Below are 17929 nucleotides of genomic sequence, written 5' to 3'. Positions count from 1 at the left end.
AACGTAATAATAATAATAATGGCATCCAAATGAGGCCCATTAGGCTAAGACCTGCACAAAGGGTCCATTCAATTTAGCATTTCATCTTCAGAAAATAATCACACCGCTCAAATGATTTCTGTTTGTCTTTGCACTTACAGAAAATAGACATTTTGCAAACCATTAAACACAGTATAATAAGTCAATAAAAATATCAGCCAAGGCTCAGGGTGACAGAGCCCTCAAGCTACTTCAATTTTTGGATGGGTTTCAGGAGGTATGAATACAACATCAGACGTGCCAATACAAAGAGGCAAATCTATAATAGAGTAAAAGTAGAAAAGAAGTCACATATTGTCATACAAAGACAAACAAGGGGAGATATGAGAGAAAGCAGAACACACTTGTCAACAGAAACAGAGCCTACATTGCAAAGAAACTGTTGTTCATGTAGAGTACTGAAACGTTGTATAAATTGTTTCTTTTGCCGTGAACTCTATAAGCCAGCGTTTCTCAAAGTGTGGGGCGCGCCCCACTGGTGGGAAGCAGAGATGTGATAGGTGGGTCGCGAATGGACGCGATGAATGGGAGATTATTATTATTATTTAATTTTTTTTAATACATTTTTTGGACCTCAGGCCGGAATCGAACCTGGGTCCTCGCGGGCGGTAGTGGACTGTTACAGCCGGAGACTCGCACCTGCGGTGGACTTTCACAGCGCCGCTGCGCCGGACCCGCCGGAACCACCGGAGCCTCGCAACGGCGGGTGTTTGCGGTGGCGGTTGCGGTGGCGGTTGCGATACCGGCGCAGCGGCGCTGTGAAAGTCCACGGCCCACCTATGCCAGAGCCAGCGGCCCACCGATGGCAGCAGCCCACCAGCGGCCCACCGGGAAAAGTCCCGAATCTTCCGATGGTCAATCCGGGCCTGCTCACACACACACACCTGAAACCAAAATAATTTACAGACATATGTAAAAATCTCTCATACACACATGTGAAATGCTCTCACACACACACACACACACACACACACACACACACACACACACACACACACACACACACACACACACACACACACACACAACAGCGTTGCAGTCGGGAAGAAAAGCAATGTGGAGCGGCACCTCACCACATCATAAGGAGTTTAACTGTGACACTTTTCGAAATCCCGTTTGTGTCCCCCCACTTTACAAATAGACCTATGTTTATTATTATTTTTTAACGCAAGCCGTCATCGCCACGGAGCAGCACACAGCCGCTGTGAGCGAGCGAGACAGAGAGAGAGAGAGCGAGAGAGCGAGAGAGAGAGAGAGAGAGCGAGAGAGCACACCTTTATCTATTTAATATAGTTGTAAAAAATAAAGTAAGAAATCATTCCAATGTGTACTATACAGTAGGACAGTAAAAAAAAAAAACAGTTTAAAAGGGGAGTGATTAGTAAAATATGCATAAATAAAAAGAAAGAATGCTAACTAGGTAACATAAGATAAGAATAAACCAGTTGAAATTATTTGTTATTGGTTGAGATCATATTCTAAAGATGTTTGGATTATTGAAAAGTATACATCTCCCTTTCATCTGAGTGTTGAGAGCTGTATCCATAAATTCATTTTGTGCTCAAAGTGCACCAGATTGATGCTTTTCACTTCAACATTTAAAAGAAAATCTTCCCGGGGGTGCATGCCCCCGGACCCCCCTAGAGGATGTGAGGTCCACCCCCAAATAAAGCAGGTTCAAATAATTAAATTGCATACATTTTCTTTTAGTAAACACTGAAAACGGGTCCCACAGACCCAAACAGTACACAAAGGTTAAAGGTCAGCATATAATAATGTTAAAATGTGCTAAATATATACACTGCAAAAAAAAGAGGAGTAAAAGTAGCTCACGACTTGTTTTATTTTTTTAAAGTAGCTCTCGTCCTAAAAAAGGTTGGAGACCCCTGTTATCGAACAATACGTTTCGCTATCGCTACCATTTTATTGGAGCGATGAGGAAAACCCACCTGTTCAAAGTGGGGAACGACAGAAAAGGTTTGAGAACCACTGCTATAAGCCAACAACTGGATTGTACACTACTGAAAAGACCATATTGTCAGTGCTTGTCATATGTTTGAAGGATTTTCTGACGGGAAGATATAAGAGAATTGTCAAGTATTTCAAAACAATACATCTGTCCATTCTGGATATTTAAATAAAATCCAAACCAAGAAAACAATGTGCTGTCCAGCAGAGAGCAGCAATAAACTTGTTGGCACAAGATAGAGACACACTATCTATATGCCAAAGAGAAAATGTTTCAATCTGTACAATCACAACTTGGAGGTGGAAACATGGGTGGAGCTTATCAGCGATGAGATGCTAAGGGGAGCCATGACTGACAACATTTCATAATAAAAAAGTTAATTTTGTCTAACCAGCAGGAAGGACTCTTCGAATGACTTAAGTTACAATTGTGATTTACCGTCAGCAGTTTTAAAGGGGCCTTTTAGTATTCCTTTTGGGGTTTCTCTTTGTGTTATATAGGATTTTGTGCATGTTAATGGTCTGCAAAGGCTAAAATCCAAAAGTTCCCTCCAGTTTCTCTCACACGCCCCTGTATGAAACGCCTCAATTGGACTCCTTTTTTTAATAAACTATTGACATCACTATGTTACACTCAAACTCAAAGACTTTTTTGAACATTAAAGCATGAAACATGTCACAGTAGCAGAACAAAATACAAATGTGAACCTGAAAATGAGCAGATAGGGCCCCTTTAAGGGACAGATTGTAACTATAGCTTTACAAACAAGAAATACACGTAAAAATGTGTTTTGTATTTCCTTATTGTTTGTTTTAACTAACCACTCTTAATACTAGCTTTTATCAGGATCTAGGGCTGTGGATTTCTTTTTTTGGAAGATTGTTAACTAAGTTTCTAAGTGGCAGCCGTGATAAAGGCTGGTCCAATGATTTAAAGGCTAAGGAAAAATGCTAAAATACTTGCTTTCTTACCTACTTTAGCATAGGGTACACTGGACTGGAGCTTGTTGAAAAGTAGTTAGAAAAAGACTTTTGACTGCAGCCTGTATTTGAGTGTTGTTGTATTTACTGCAGGTGGGAAAGCTTGCAAGGTCTTGGTCAGAGCATACACTTTAAAAAGGGAAATAAACCAATTCTTAATTTATTTGTTTATAGTTCTCGAGTTCTAGTGCATATGTGAAAAAAATGTGTTATAAATAAAGCCTTTCTTGTGGTACCAAAGGGAACACAGTTTGATAAGTGATGTCATTTCGTTGAAGATTACAAGTTTGAGAAAGGGATAATGTTGTGTTGTGAAGATATAAAGATATTCGTAACCACTTTACTGACCTCTGTTTGAGGGTGTTGGCTGAAGGCTATATTATTTGCTTCTAGTTTAAATCAAATCTTAAACTGAACTCTCCGCCGACCAGTTGCACCATGGGTAATGTAGATGCCAGATTTGACAAGAAACGAGAATGTATGGAATTTCAAAAGGTATTATTTGATAATGTTAAAGTAATCATATTTAATGGATGGAGGGCTCTTTATAAAGTGAACCAACATTTGTCAAAAAAAAGTACACATTTGAACACTCACCACAGACCTATATTTACTTGAGCTAAAAAATTATTTAACAGAGAACCATGTCCTATACTTCTCTGCTGGGCTCTTTCTCCCCTGTCAGTGGTGTAGATATATATCTCATGCTGGCTTCTAAATCCTAATACTGCCCTGATAAGGATTTACAGTGGAAGCAATGATTAAGTGGGCTGACCTTCAACTTGAGGACCTGGGTTCAAGCCACAGTGACAGCAGGCATATGTCCTTTTTGAAGTATCCTTGAGCCACACAGTGAATCCTCTGCAGCTCCAGGCATGCTGTTTGTATCCCACGCTGTACTCTGACCTCCCTGTGGAGGGAAAAGCAACAAAAACAAACAACCTTTTGGATAAGTAGACTACTAGAAGCCAATGTGCCAGACAAAAATGTAGATACATCTGGTGTGAAGACACTTATGACTATATGAATCATCTTTAGTGGACAACAGCTGTGCAACAGTTACAGCAAATGAGAGTAAGCATTGTTGTGCTTTTCAAAAACTACACTTGACCTGCCTGTGAGCACGGCAATTACTGTTAATGATTTTTTTCTGTGAAGCTGTTTAATGGCCGAAAAAAAAAGCTGCATTGAGTATTAAGGCCATTTCAATCAATGACGAGATACAACATCATTTGGTACTGTGAAAGAAGGTGTACATTTACTGGTTTAGCAGCTTGGGGATCATAATCATATGGGCTAAATGCAGGACTAATGGTGTCGCTGCATTAATTATCCTTTTTGAGAATGGTTATCATTGAGAAAAAGCATCCTCCCTCCCTCCCTCCCTCCCTACCTCCCTCTCGCCCGCACTATTAGTGTCTTTGTTGATGCTACCGGTAAAACAAGCACACTCGGTAAATTAGGTCTTACAGTAGTAGGTTTTCTTTCATCACATATTAGAGCTAATTACTGGCAACAAATTAGCTTAATTAAAGTATTTGGACAACAAGACAGATAAATCACAGGCTGCTTGGGGATGCGAGGATGGAGTTGATATTAACAAACACAGTTTTACAAAAAATGTGCGAGTACATGCCAAAAGGAGCCGACAGACATAATGATAAACACAAAGGCTCTGAAATTAGATAGAAATCTTTGTGTATCAGGCTTCTGAAGATGCTGTCGTGCATACAGTTCACTGAGTCTGAACCATGAAATAAAGGTTTAATCATCCGACGTTAAATATAGCATAAATTAAACCACAGCTCGTAAACAATTGCAAGAATACCAATAGTTTGTTTATTTGAGGTCAGAGATTGTGAGCAGATGGATTCAAAACAACTGTAAGATTGTTCTAAATGTAATTTAAGATTGAGGTGTGAACACTCACAGTATAGTTTCTTTAAACTTCTCCATATACCTTTAGAAGTGCTCTAAGTAAGTTTGCTGTGAAGCCTTACAAAGTTGGCTAATGACGCTCTAAAAATCGTAATTACATCATATTACCTTTTACTATTTATTTTCATATTCACAGCAAAAACTTTATTGTAAAGCTTTGAAAACCAAACTTTGATAATACTGTACTATAAACAGCTTCTTATCTGACCAACCAGCTGGTTTAAACAAATATATACACTAGAAGAAATATTTGTTTTTACTCAAAACTGGTAAATAATGAGAAACTTATACCTATAAATATGAAAGGGTTTTAACACTGAAAAAACGAAGATCATTGATTTAGAGTGACCTGCCGAAAAGGACCCCTCAACTGTTATTTTGATCCAATATATAGCTGTGCTGTTGATTAACATTATAATTAACATCTAGTCCATGTTCTTTGATATATTTTCAAATATCTGCAGGCCTAAAATAAGGATACGGATGATAAAACAAACTTTGTGACTTTGTTTTTCCTTTAGAATTGTAGCTTGAGGCTTGATTTGACTGTGATGGAGTCCAACAGGAAAGCAGAAGCACAGTTGGTGTTTTTAGAGAGAAGCTGTAATTACCTGTGGGCTTCTTTCTTACTTGATTAAGGAGAACAAAAAAATACTCCTGGAGAGCTGAGACTGAAACACACACCAGCAAGATGCAAAGTGGGCACACACACCCACAGACATTTGAATACGTGCACATTCACACACACACCAAAGAAGCATAGACATCTATAAACACAAAAGCGTGCACACACAAACACATGTACACACCAATACAAAAAGCCCAAAGGCCCACAGTTTAATTGAACTTTCCCACCAATCTACTGACTGTTTTTTCCTTCTCTCTTTTCTCCTCTCTTTGTTAATCAGTGGAGAGTTGGAGGTGGCAAAAAGAGAGACGGAGAAAAAACCAAAAGGAGTCAGAGAAAGAAAATACGACAGAGGTGAGGTGTAGATCCAGAGAGAAAAAGACGGGAGGATGGAGGAGTAGAGATGTTAGATGTGTAATGTAATTCTGTGCAGAAACAGTTTGACCGAGGGGGAAATGAGCTCTTACAAAGGCAACTTTATCAAAGCGTAAATTGGAAAAGTGGAAAAAAGTATACTGCACAGTTATCGAGAAAACACCTACAGCTGTGGAGGAATTTAGAAAGGGATTAGCAGTTACTGAAGTGGTGGTCATCAGTTATTAAAAGTATTTAATTGTAAAGTGTTTGAGAGTGTGTCCAGTTTGTGTAGTTGTTGCTTTTTCTTTACAAAATTACTATTTTTAATTATATTGTGTGCTTATGGCCGATACTGGGAGAAGCAACAGATGGGTAAAATTGCTAGATTTGAAATGTGAAAGTGATCCTTAATTGGCCCTCCTTCCCATTGACTGGTATATAATAAGTCTGTATTATTAATGAGATACATTGCAACACATAGTTTCACATATATACATTTACCTTGGTGGCTGAATCAAAGCTATTGCTGTGGCTATTATTAGCTGCATGTTTAGAGGCTTGAACCCGGAACTGAGTAAATCTATTTATGACAAGGTTATTTCTTTATCTCACTTGCTTCCAAAACAAATACACATAATAGCTACACTAACATCCTAAGGGCAAAAAGAGGCAATGCTCAAAGAAACTCTTCTTTTGTCCACAAATGCTGCTAATATTGCCATAGTTGATTTCAGCTTGTGGAGTGATTTCTGTCTTGATGATGGCGCTGCACATAAGGCTAAAGTAATCCTGAGCGGGGCATGAATTAATTTTAGATTTCATGGCAATACAGTAAACAGTTGTAGAGACTTTTCAGTTGGAACCACATTTAGCAACCGGTTCGATTCTAGCCAAGTGAGAGGATCACCAAAATAATAGGATATGTCCCCAGGGGATCATAAATGTCTTCACATCTATTCAATAGTTGTCGAGGTATTTCTGTCTCGACCAAAATGGTGGATCGACAATTGCACAGTGAGCCAGCATTCACAATTCGATAACCCTAAAATTGAAGCATCTAAATGGATTTCAACCATCATGAATTTCATTATTTACATCTGTGCGTTTCGGACTGTGACATGTCAAAATATCTTCTGTGTAAAAGGACTGCGTAATCTTTAAATTGAGCCATAAATATCTGTGTTCTGCATAGCTACAAGTTGAGTATAGCTTATGTAGGGTTAGCTTGCCTGTCTATACTGTCGCTGTGGCTGCTTATGGCAGAAAAGCAAATAGCAAACTAAACCACAGTAGCGGTAGAAATGTCACTGACTTTACAGTAGCCAGTGCTCCTTTAGAATGCTTTCAGTGACAGATGTAGGGAGTGACTGAAAGGTCATTGGAAAAATCTCATTATTTGGATTTGTGAGTATCCTTTATCACTGAGCATTGTAATGTAAACCACTTTGGAAATGTTGTTTATTTTTCTGACAGTGATACAGAGTAAGGCATCTTTGAATTTGTTCGAGTGAGAGAGAAGAAATGAGGCACCCATATATCTCGCTGACAGCTGAAGCTTTCTGTCTCCTTTTTCTCTCTTTCTCCTCTGTAATTGCAAACACATTTATTCCAGCTTTGTAGCTGGCTTATTCACAGCTGCGTCTAGATAGCAGGAGGCAGTTTCAGACACTTATTATTTATTCCCCAAATTGAGAAACATACTTATCAATGCAAATGAAGTGAGCGCTGTGAGAGAAGGAGAAGAGGGGAGACGGATTCAAAAAACAGAAGGGTAGAGAAAATCCACAATGAAACCAATCAGTGCTCACACTGCTGGGAGAGAGACAGGAGAAGAGAAATCATAGAAAGTGACAATTTTTTGTCACTTCATTTAGCTAATTTGGGTTGTGTATCAGAGCATTCAGCACAGTGTGACAGAGAGAGTGTGTGAAGGTAATCCAGTTAGTTGAGAGACAGTCCTGTCGCCACTCTCTCCTCTGCTCAAAGACTGACTCTTTTGTGCGGGCATTCTGATTGGCTGAGTGCTGACCAGGCTAAAAGCTTTTGAAGTAGAGGTGAAGAGCAATTAGAGTTACTGTCACACACACACACACACACACACACACACACACACACACACACACACACACACACACAAACACACACACACACACACACACACACACACACACACACACACACACACACACACACACACACACACACACACACACACACACACACACACACCAATATAATCAACCCTGTAAATGCAGTATCATAGTTGACCTCAAAATAGCCTGTTTTTCTTGAGGCCTTGATGCAAAACACTAGCTATGTTGACGTAACATTACATTATTTCAAACAACAGTACAGGTAGTTAACGAGGGGTCTTACGCTGTTGCTGACAGGTTACTTTGTGTTTTGACAGTCTGGTAATTTGCCATTACCACATCGAGAAACATGAGAGGAGAACTGGTTATGCTTCCAAGACCCCCTTATCTTTATAAATAAGTAAGAGTTCAGGAGCTTTACTATGACAATAGGCAGGTATTAAAATAACATCAATGTAACATAATGTCCATTAGGATCAGTGCTAACGTCTAAGCCTCAACATTTTTCAACTTTCAGAAGGGCTATTGTAGCAAGCTAAGACAGCTAGCCTAACATATAAATATAGCTGAATGATTTAGAAAAAGGAAAAATGTTTAACGATTGATAACTAACGCTATGTTGTTGATGAAACTTAAAGTCATTTTTGAGAGAAGGGGAGTATATTATCCTGAAAGGCTGGCTTGGTTGTTAAAAGTGGGTAGAGAATTTCTCTAAAGGAATCAATAATTAATCAATATTACATTATGTTTTTGCCACTCCCCGTTACTCTATTCCACATAACGCCCGCTTTTTATGTCGCTTCCAAAGGTCTTGGCGAGAAACACTTCTATAAAGATGATTCCAGTATTGATCCAGAGTATTGCCTTAATTAAACCCATACACAAAAGCAGGTCCAAACTGAGGCCTGACGTTAATGCACATGCACACAAATGTATACAATTTATAAATACGATAGGCTATTCGTTTTATATTTGCTGGGAACAGCTCTTTACACTCCAAACTGCTGAGAATCTCTAGTTCTGTAATGGAAATGAGACTGAGATTTAAACCTCTAACCTTGCTTATGTTAACCACTCACTCCTATTTCCCATTACTCATACTTACGTCATAAATTCTGAAGTGTTAAAGGTGACACTCCAATATTTCGACCAATACAACATTCTTAGGTTGACACCACAGTCAATTCAAGGCTAATAAATATTGATTTCATAAATATTGATCTATTTAATGCCAAAAGCTTTATTGAAATCTAAAATGTGGGTCGGAGGCAGTGGCGAGCCGTCAGGGCCCTCTAGGCCCTCTAGTTGGGTGGGTAGAAGGGGGTATCATGCACCCCCCTGAAATATACTTCTAATCAGCTTTTCTAGATTGGAAAAATTGTGTAGAAAACTATTAGCTATGTTAAAAAGTTGGCAAATTGTCCCACGTATAATTTTTCCCAAATTAGTGTTTATTTACCCTAAAAATCGAGTTTCACTCTTTTTACACCTTTCACTATATCTCAGCCATTATTGCAGATAACTGAACAAATAAGGTATCCAGATCCATGTTTTGAGGGTCAAGGAACACAATAAAACTATTCTTAAAGTGATCACATGTGTCTGTGGCATTCTATTATGCTAATTAGTGCCGCCATTACAAGAAAATAGCATTTTAGTCTTGTACCAAGAACGGTGTATTTTGCACCGACACAGAAATATACTTATAATCAGTGTTTCCTAAGTGGAAAAAGTATGTAGAAAAGGATGAGCTATGTTAAAATGTTGTCTGGATGTCCCACATGTATTTTTTATGCAAATTAGTTTCACCATTACCAAAAACGGAATTTTCACACTTTTCACTCTATCTCAGCCAATATTGCAGATAAATGAACAAATAATGTGTCTAGACCCATGTTTTGATGGTCAAAGATCACAATAAAACTATTCCCAAAGTGATCACATGTATCTGTGGCATGCTATGCAAATTAAGAGACGCCAATATTGCAGTACAGTAAGTGAACAAATAAGGTGTCGAGACAGATGTTGTGTATTTAACCAATATTTATTTGTTTTGTACTAGCCTACAGCAAGGGTCAAACATCATAATATAAGTATTGATGTGACTACTCTTTCCCATTCCAGATAAGCAGTCAAGGTTTGGCTCTCCACTATCTGATTAATACTCAATCATCGTTTTCAATGCTATCATCAGAGTCAAATTCCTCTTCCTCTTCCTCTTCCTCCTCGTCTTCCTGTTCACGCTCTGTCGTGTCCAGGAGATCAACCAGGGAGGTTGGCAGGACAGGACCACAGGACCACACCGGTCTCAACACTCCATCAGTCCTCATCCATCCCTGCTCCTCATCATAGGGGTTTGGTTTTTCTAAAATTGATTAATCAGCTCGCTTGTTCAGGGCGACGCGATGGTTCACACGTTGGACGTGCGGCTTCAGAGCATCATAGCATGGAGGAAGGCGAGCCAGGTCAACCTTAGACTTGGCAGTGAGTTTATCGTCCTGCCCCACCATTTTGCGCAGCAACTTGGCACGGACTACGTCCACTGAAGACTCACGACTCTCTCCATATATCAGACAGGTGAATTGCTCCAACTGCTTCAGCACCTCAGGCTTGACATTCCAGTTGTCACCGAGTTGACTGAACGCCCTGTGAAACTTTGGGTTCTTCTCCAGCTTTTTCAAGGGCCCCACCTTCCCCTTCCCTTTGAAGGCACTGGTGCAGTCTTCTCCGCTGAACACATGGAATCCAAGAAGTGTGGCACAGTAGTCTTCTCCCAGGGATTCTGCGAGCTCAGAGAGGTTGAGAAGTTGTCTATGTTTCCCTGACCCCGTATCCAGGTATATAGTCAGCCTGATGGCATGAGCGTGGTAAAGAAGAATCACAAAGATATCTGTGTCAGGTGTTCTGACTACAGCATTCTTGTACCCAATGGCAGCAGCATGATGAATGTAGAGTACCACCCTTGTATCAGTCTCTTCCTGGTTGCTGTAGATTGTGGGGAGCTCACGTACCTCAACCTGATACACAATGGGATATTGCACTTTGATCAACAATGACAGAGACTAGACACAAATCACAGATAATCACTTAGAGTATAATTTAACCATCAATCACTTTTAATATGGGCTTTCAATTTACCTTGCCGTTTGAGGAGAGAAGTTGATGGGCTCTCCCTTCCACGATCAGCACTGCCATTTCTGCGCCTGAAGACAATCTGTTATACAATCAGAACTTTTGAAAATTATAACAGATGTTCTGAGAGCAGCCATCATGTTCCACAGTTTAACCTGTTAAGCCCAGGCCTCAGGCTCGAAAAATGACATGCCCAGAATGAATGATTATATCTTCACAACTATAAGGGGTATATGAATAATATTTTTTATCAAAGCAATGATACACCTGTGAGTTGGCTGTAGAAGTGTCAGAATCAATATAGATCTTGCTGTGTCAGAGTAAATTCAGATTAAACATAGTCAAAAAAAAAATATTCTAATCTCCGCCTAAAAAAACCTATAACCTATTTCACTATTTATAGTGAAAACTACCCCTTAATGATGGAAACCCTCTTTCCTGGCTGCTAATTCAGTGAGTTTTGTCGTACAGTGATGAGACTTATACCAATGGAATCTGATGAATCTCAGCTTTCATATGATATGTCATTTATGCAGATAGCATGAAGTAGAAAAATCGCCAGTCATACCTAATGTGGCGTTAGCGTTAGCGTTCGTTAAGTGCTGATTTAGACGCTTGGTGTTGGAATTGTGTTTCGTTTAGGTTAAAATGGTTATTATCATCTGTTAGCTTAGTTTCTTCCCGTTAAGTGGGTATGCAACGTTAATAGGTTGTTACATTGTAACAAGCCCTGGGACGCTGTGGTACCGGGGGAAATCGGGCTTAATGGGTTAAGAATACTGCCCTGCAGTTTTGCATTACAATTACTGCCTTTTTTTTAATTAACATTAGCTAGCTTATGAGTTCATTAAGCCTAGCTAGCTGTACAGCTAGCTAGCTACCTAGCACTACCTAGCTAATAGCTTTATTCAACAAGCTACACCATTAGCTATCCCTCATTCACGTCACTGTTAGTTAGTTAGCTAACGTTAGCTAGCTAATAGTTTACCATATTTTACTGCAGTTAGCCTCTGCAGGGCAGAATAACACTAACACATGTTCTAGTGTGTAGCCTACTTTGGGCTGCAAAATGATGTGTTAACAACAATTAAGCTAGAAACCTATATAAAACATACAAAACACATGAGTCTAGTTGAGTTAGCTACTTACCTTGTTTGTTTGAAGGTTGAATGTGTGTGTGTGTGTAGCCAAGTCAGCTACTTGTTTGTTTTTGGCGGGAAAAAAGGCGGGAATCTTCACTACTGCCAGCGCTGTATACTAGCATGCCACAGATACATGTGATCACTTTGGGAATAGTTTTATTGTGATCTTTGACCATCAAAACATGGGTCTAGACACATTATTTGTTCATTTATCTGCAATATTGGCTGAGATAGAGTGAAAAATGTGAAAATTCCGTTTTTGGTAATGGTGACACTAATTTGCATAAAGAATACATGTGGGACATCCAGACAACATTTTAACATAGCTCATCATTTTCTACATACTTTTTCCACTTAGGAAACACTGATTATAAGTATATTTCTGTGTCGGTGCAAAATACACCGTTCTTCGTACAAGACTAAAATGCTATTTTCTTGTAATGGCGGCACTAATTAGCATAATAGCATGCCACAGACACATGTGATCACTTTAAGAATAGTTTTATTGTGTTCCTTGACCCTCAAAACATGGATCTGGATACCTTATTTGTTCAGTTATCTGCAATAATGGCTGAGATATAGTGAAAGGTGTAAAAAGAGTGAAACTCGATTTTTAGGGTAAATAAACACTAATTTGGGAAAAAAATATACGTGGGACAATTTGCCAACTTTTTAACATAGCTAATCGTTTTCTACACAATTTTTCCAATCTAGAAAAGCTGATTAGAAGTATATTTCAGGGGGGTGCATGATACCCCCTTCTACCCACTAGACTACTCTGTGAGGGCCTAAGATATTCCAAAAAATAATATTTAAAAACATTAAAAAAAAATATATTTTTTTAAAATATATATTTTTTTAATATTATTTTTGTTATATTTTTCATTAGTTTTACCGAAAAAAAACTTAATTTAATAAAATAACATTTCCAAAGAAATAAATCCTTCGAATCTGCCTGTTCAGTCTCTGTTTGAATGTCAGTTACTATAGCGGGCCTCTCTGCGATTCACAGAGGGCCCGCTATAGTAACTGAACGAGAGAGTAATGTCAAATGACAGTACAATTGACCAATCATATCTTCCCTCTAAATGGGTGGGTTTTATTATCGCGGACTTTATGACGAGTTCCACCCGCTGTGAAACTTTTCTTGTTTCCATAGCAACAACAACTTCCTGTCAACAGCGTGAACTCGCCTTCAAAATAAAAGCATGCCAAATTACACTTAAGACATACAACTGCAACGAAAGTAACAAACACAATGCAATATCATTTTCAATGTCAAAGAACACAAATTGGGTTCACAGGTGTTGTTTTGTGTGGTAGAGGGTCGCTGTCATTGATGCGTTTTGCACCCTGGGCCGTTGTTTTGATATTCCGCTGAAGTATACGCTGTGACGTAATAACTCTTTTTTTTTCTTTTTTTCGAGGGAAGGGGTGGGGGTCAGAGGGCCTAGGTATAAAGCTCACGGCTCGCCACTGGTCGGAGGTGTGTGTATGTTTGACCCAATACATCATTGCTTAAACAGTAAGCGTTCACTGCCTGATTGAATATAACGGCAATAAAATAACATTTAAATATAATAATATGTATGGGAAAGTCTTACAGTAGTACATGCTGTTGTTAAAGTGATTTTTGAGTGCACCAAAGAAAACTTTTAGAAACATTATTTATGTTACATTTTAGTTAAAAAAAAAAATGTAATCCATATTTATTTATACTTTCAATATGATTTCAACAAGCTTTCTTTCTTAGAGTGTTTCACCACGAGACAAAGTAACAAGCAATAAGAGCGTTAGTTGTAAAACAATGACATGATTCTTCAGACAGTTGAACGAAAACAACTGACGACTCCTGTGTTACGAGTTTTTTTTGTATTTTCACAATTAACTCTTTTATTTACTCATAAGAAATTGTAAAAGAGTACTGGGAGAGTTAAACCGTTGGAATGATCACAAGTTTGGGTATTCAAATTAAATGTGTTATATTGTTTGTTTGTTTTGTCTCACAGAATATATTATAACCACTTTTGGTGGAAATGAGGGGTTTCACACAAGTACTTTTCAACTTGAAAATCAGTTTTTCTGATGATGGATGTCGTCTGGCATTGTAGTCTCATTACATGCCTGTAGACAAAACGCTGACAGTGGAGCAATATCCTGAACATCACCATACATCCTCTTTAGAGTGGATACAAAAGTGACTGGTGGCCCATGATAAATGAGTTTGAGGCTTTACAGCAACAATAAATAGTGAGTTTGTAATTCAAATGATGACTGGAAGCCCCAAACTTGTTTAATCAGATTTTACTCCGATTTATCAAGTGTAATCAAATTTGTCAAAGGACAGGAACAAAAATATGAAATCACTTTTTTTTGTATGCATCTCCTGTTGTTTTGAAGTCATGCTGACCTCCTACACTGAAGCCAAAGACACAATTGTAATAAGTATATTAAACTGATGGATTATATATATTGATGATGATAGTGAGCAGGTTTCTTTTACCTAAAACTGGATCAATTTACACGTGATCACTCAAACTTGAAATCAGTTACTAGGCACCATCATGTATAAAGTCACCTGCTGAGATTTGGAAGTGGAAAAAACGATTAAAAAAGCAACAAGAAAAATGTCTGAAGCAACAAACACAACAAAACAACAGTGAGGGGGAGGGGGTACCCCAAAAACAAACTAAAATCAATTTGTCCGGCTACATCAGTGCTTCACACACACACACACACACATACACATACACACAAAACCGTGTGTCACTCACTCTCACACAAACCCTCACACCACCCTGTCACGATACACACTCTTACCCATTTTCTTTTCTATCCCTCTTCTTCCCTTTCAGACACACACCTTTATTCCCTCTACAGTAGGGGACATTTATTCTGATTATGTTGGGCCCTGGAGATCGAAGATTGTAGTAATCAGAAAACTGGCCAGGCATCTATCACTGCAGCAACCAATCAAACAGCCCACTCAACCAGCAGCGAATGGGGAAACATTACACACTGAAATCATTCCCACTGGTCTCTGTGTGTGTGTGTGTGTGTGTGTGTGTGTGTGTGTGTGTGTGTGTGTGTGCATGGTGCGTGCGTGCGTGCGTGCGTGCGTGCGTGCGTGCGTGCGTGCGTGCGTGCGTGCGTGCGTGCGTGCGTGCGTGCGTGCGTGTGTGTGTGTGTGTGTGTGTGCACTCTTATCCTTTCGAGGACAGATTTTAGAGGCATGAAAGTTTTCTAAAGTGCAATTTTATTGGTCTTCACTTTAACACACATGACTAATATGTGGGCGTTGGGTTAGATTACTGCCGGGGTAAAGTAGTTTAAGTACTTTGGGGTTCAAGGGTTAGTGTATTTATCACCGGTTGGTCCTCACAAGAATGATTTGCGGTGTGTATGTGCGTGCGCTGTCTGTCTGGGGAGCATGAGGCTATTTGTTTTAGGTGATGATAAAGGCGGCAGTGTATTTGAAGAGACAGAGAGTAGGGAATTATGAGAAAGCGTGTGAGGCGGGCTTAGTACCGGCATTGTCGGGACACTAAAGATCAGCAAAACACGCACACATACACTTCTACAAACACACACACTCTGGCACTATCAGACACAAACCGAGACAATATGGAATGCATTTTCCCTCTCTCTGCTTCTCATTCACTAACGCTCACATGCATCACACACTGGAAACATTCAATTATCGTGTGTTCAAATTATCATAGACATGCACATACACACATGAGCTGGATTGTCATGAAGGCTCAGTTATGCCTTGTTGGCAGATGAATATGATGGCAAGCGTAAGATGGGGACAGAAAAATGCGTGGCAGAAATGAAGATGAATGAAAGGGAAGAAATTAGATGTTGAACTGCAGGCCCTAGGAACACCGAGGGGGAAAAACAATGTGTGCCAAAGATCTGTGGCGCTTTTCTACATGATTATTGTTGGTGCCTGGAGCCAACATATTTGGATATCTAAGCTCATTTCCCTATGTCAAAATAATCTTTGGTTGTTTAAAAAAATGTTTTTGTTATAAATGAGTCTTTGTCAACCAAATGTCCATGTTGGAAGCCATTACAAAAGTGGCTGCCAATCATTCAACAGCCGCACCGAGATTCAGTCCACCTTAAAGCTGTAATAATATACATTTTTATATATATAAATATATATACTTAATCTTTTCAATATTAACAAACATCAGGATGTACGATGTAAAAAGAGTCACTTGTAGGGTCAAAGCTACACATAATTACCAGCTGCTTTGGTTTTATGGGCGTATATCAACTGATTTGGCCCCAGTAAAAAATGCAGATTAACCCACTGTATGCTACACAGTGTTGTAGTCAAGTCACCAATTCACGAGTCCAAGTCACTCTCGAGTCACCACTCTTCGAGTCCGAGTCCAAGTCCGAGTCACCAAGGGAGAGTCGTAGTCGAGTCCGAGTCCAAGTCCGAGTCACCCAAGGAGTGTCCGAGTCGAGTCCGAGTCCGAGTCATCATTACCTGTGTTCGAGTCCGAGTCCAAGTCCGAGTCACCCAAGGAGTGTCCGAGTCGAGTCCGAGTCCGAGTCATCATTACCTGTGTTCGAGTCTGAGTCCAAGTCCGAGTCACCTAAGAAGAGTCCAAGTCAAGTCCGAGTCACAAGTCTTCATGTATTAATCTTCGTGGATATATGTGTTGAAATGTAGCTGCTCCTCTACATTGCTTTTATCCTGTCATGTTATACTAATCTGTCTATTGAACTGCTGTGAAGCGAGTTTGGCTACAATTCTTGTAATAGGTGCTATACAAATATAAAGCTTATTACTAATATTAATATTATTATTATTATTATATATAAATAAACTATGTTTAAAATGAGTTACCTTTTAGAGAAGTGATTATATTTGTATGCCAATATTTTCCTATGGTAAAGTTTTCGTTTTGCACTTTTATTTTGATAGTAATAAGATCGGGACTCTTATTTTGAAGGAACTTTTACCGGTTAAATCGGTTTACTGATAAAGATTTAGCCCCAGAAAGCACATGGCTACTTAGCATGCAAAATGACGTCATTCTGCATGTTAAGTAGCCGTGTGCTTTCGTGTTATCGGCTGAATCTTTATTTATTGATTAGATCACGTTACTCTGATGATAGTGTTCAAGACAGCCTATATGTCTGAACTCGATGTTTAGAGTAATGTGTTACGGAGCCTTCTCTTCAATATTGTTTCCACATAGAGCATTTTGCGCTGCTCTTTTCCAATGTGGAAGCAGAATGTGTGAAAGCATACAGCACGATGCGGGGTGTGTCTCTAGACATCTTTAGACTGGAATAGCGGGGCCCAGTACGTGAACTCGCCTCGCAGCCGGTGCACACGCCAGGATAGAGGACATCAGACTCCATAGAAAACTTGCTCGAGTCCGAGTCCGAGTCCAAGTCGGAGCGTCAATGTACAAGTCGAGTCCGAGTCATCGTGGGGGGAAAAATGCACGAGTCCGAGTCCGAGTCCAAGTCAGCGTACGCGATAATTCACGAGTCCGAGTCCGAGTCCAAGTCATCGTGTGCGAGAATTCACGAGTCCAAGTCCGAGTCGCGTCAATCAGTGCGCGAGTCCGAGTCGAGTCACGAGTCCCGAAAATCGGCACTCGAGTCCGACTCGAGTCCGA

The 17929-nt window shown here is 39.5% G+C and overlaps 1 protein-coding gene across 1 annotated transcript; it reads right to left on the bottom strand.

Annotated features, from left to right (window-relative positions):
- Positions 1-9850: 9850 nt before the first annotated feature.
- LOC117473028 lies at positions 9851-11199 on the bottom strand. Its single transcript, XM_034118500.1, has 2 exons — positions 11143-11199; positions 9851-11021 (listed from the first exon to the last, which is right to left on the bottom strand). Exons 1-2 carry the CDS (start codon positions 11197-11199, stop codon positions 10380-10382), a joined length of 699 nt encoding a protein of 232 aa, XP_033974391.1. The 3' UTR covers positions 9851-10379.
- Between the last annotated feature and the right edge of the window lie 6730 nt (positions 11200-17929).

This window comes from Trematomus bernacchii, unplaced genomic scaffold, assembly GCF_902827165.1.
Source record: "Trematomus bernacchii unplaced genomic scaffold, fTreBer1.1, whole genome shotgun sequence".
In the NCBI taxonomy this organism is placed as follows: Eukaryota; Metazoa; Chordata; class Actinopteri; order Perciformes; family Nototheniidae; genus Trematomus; species Trematomus bernacchii.
This window is presented reverse-complemented; position numbering and strand designations above follow the sequence as displayed.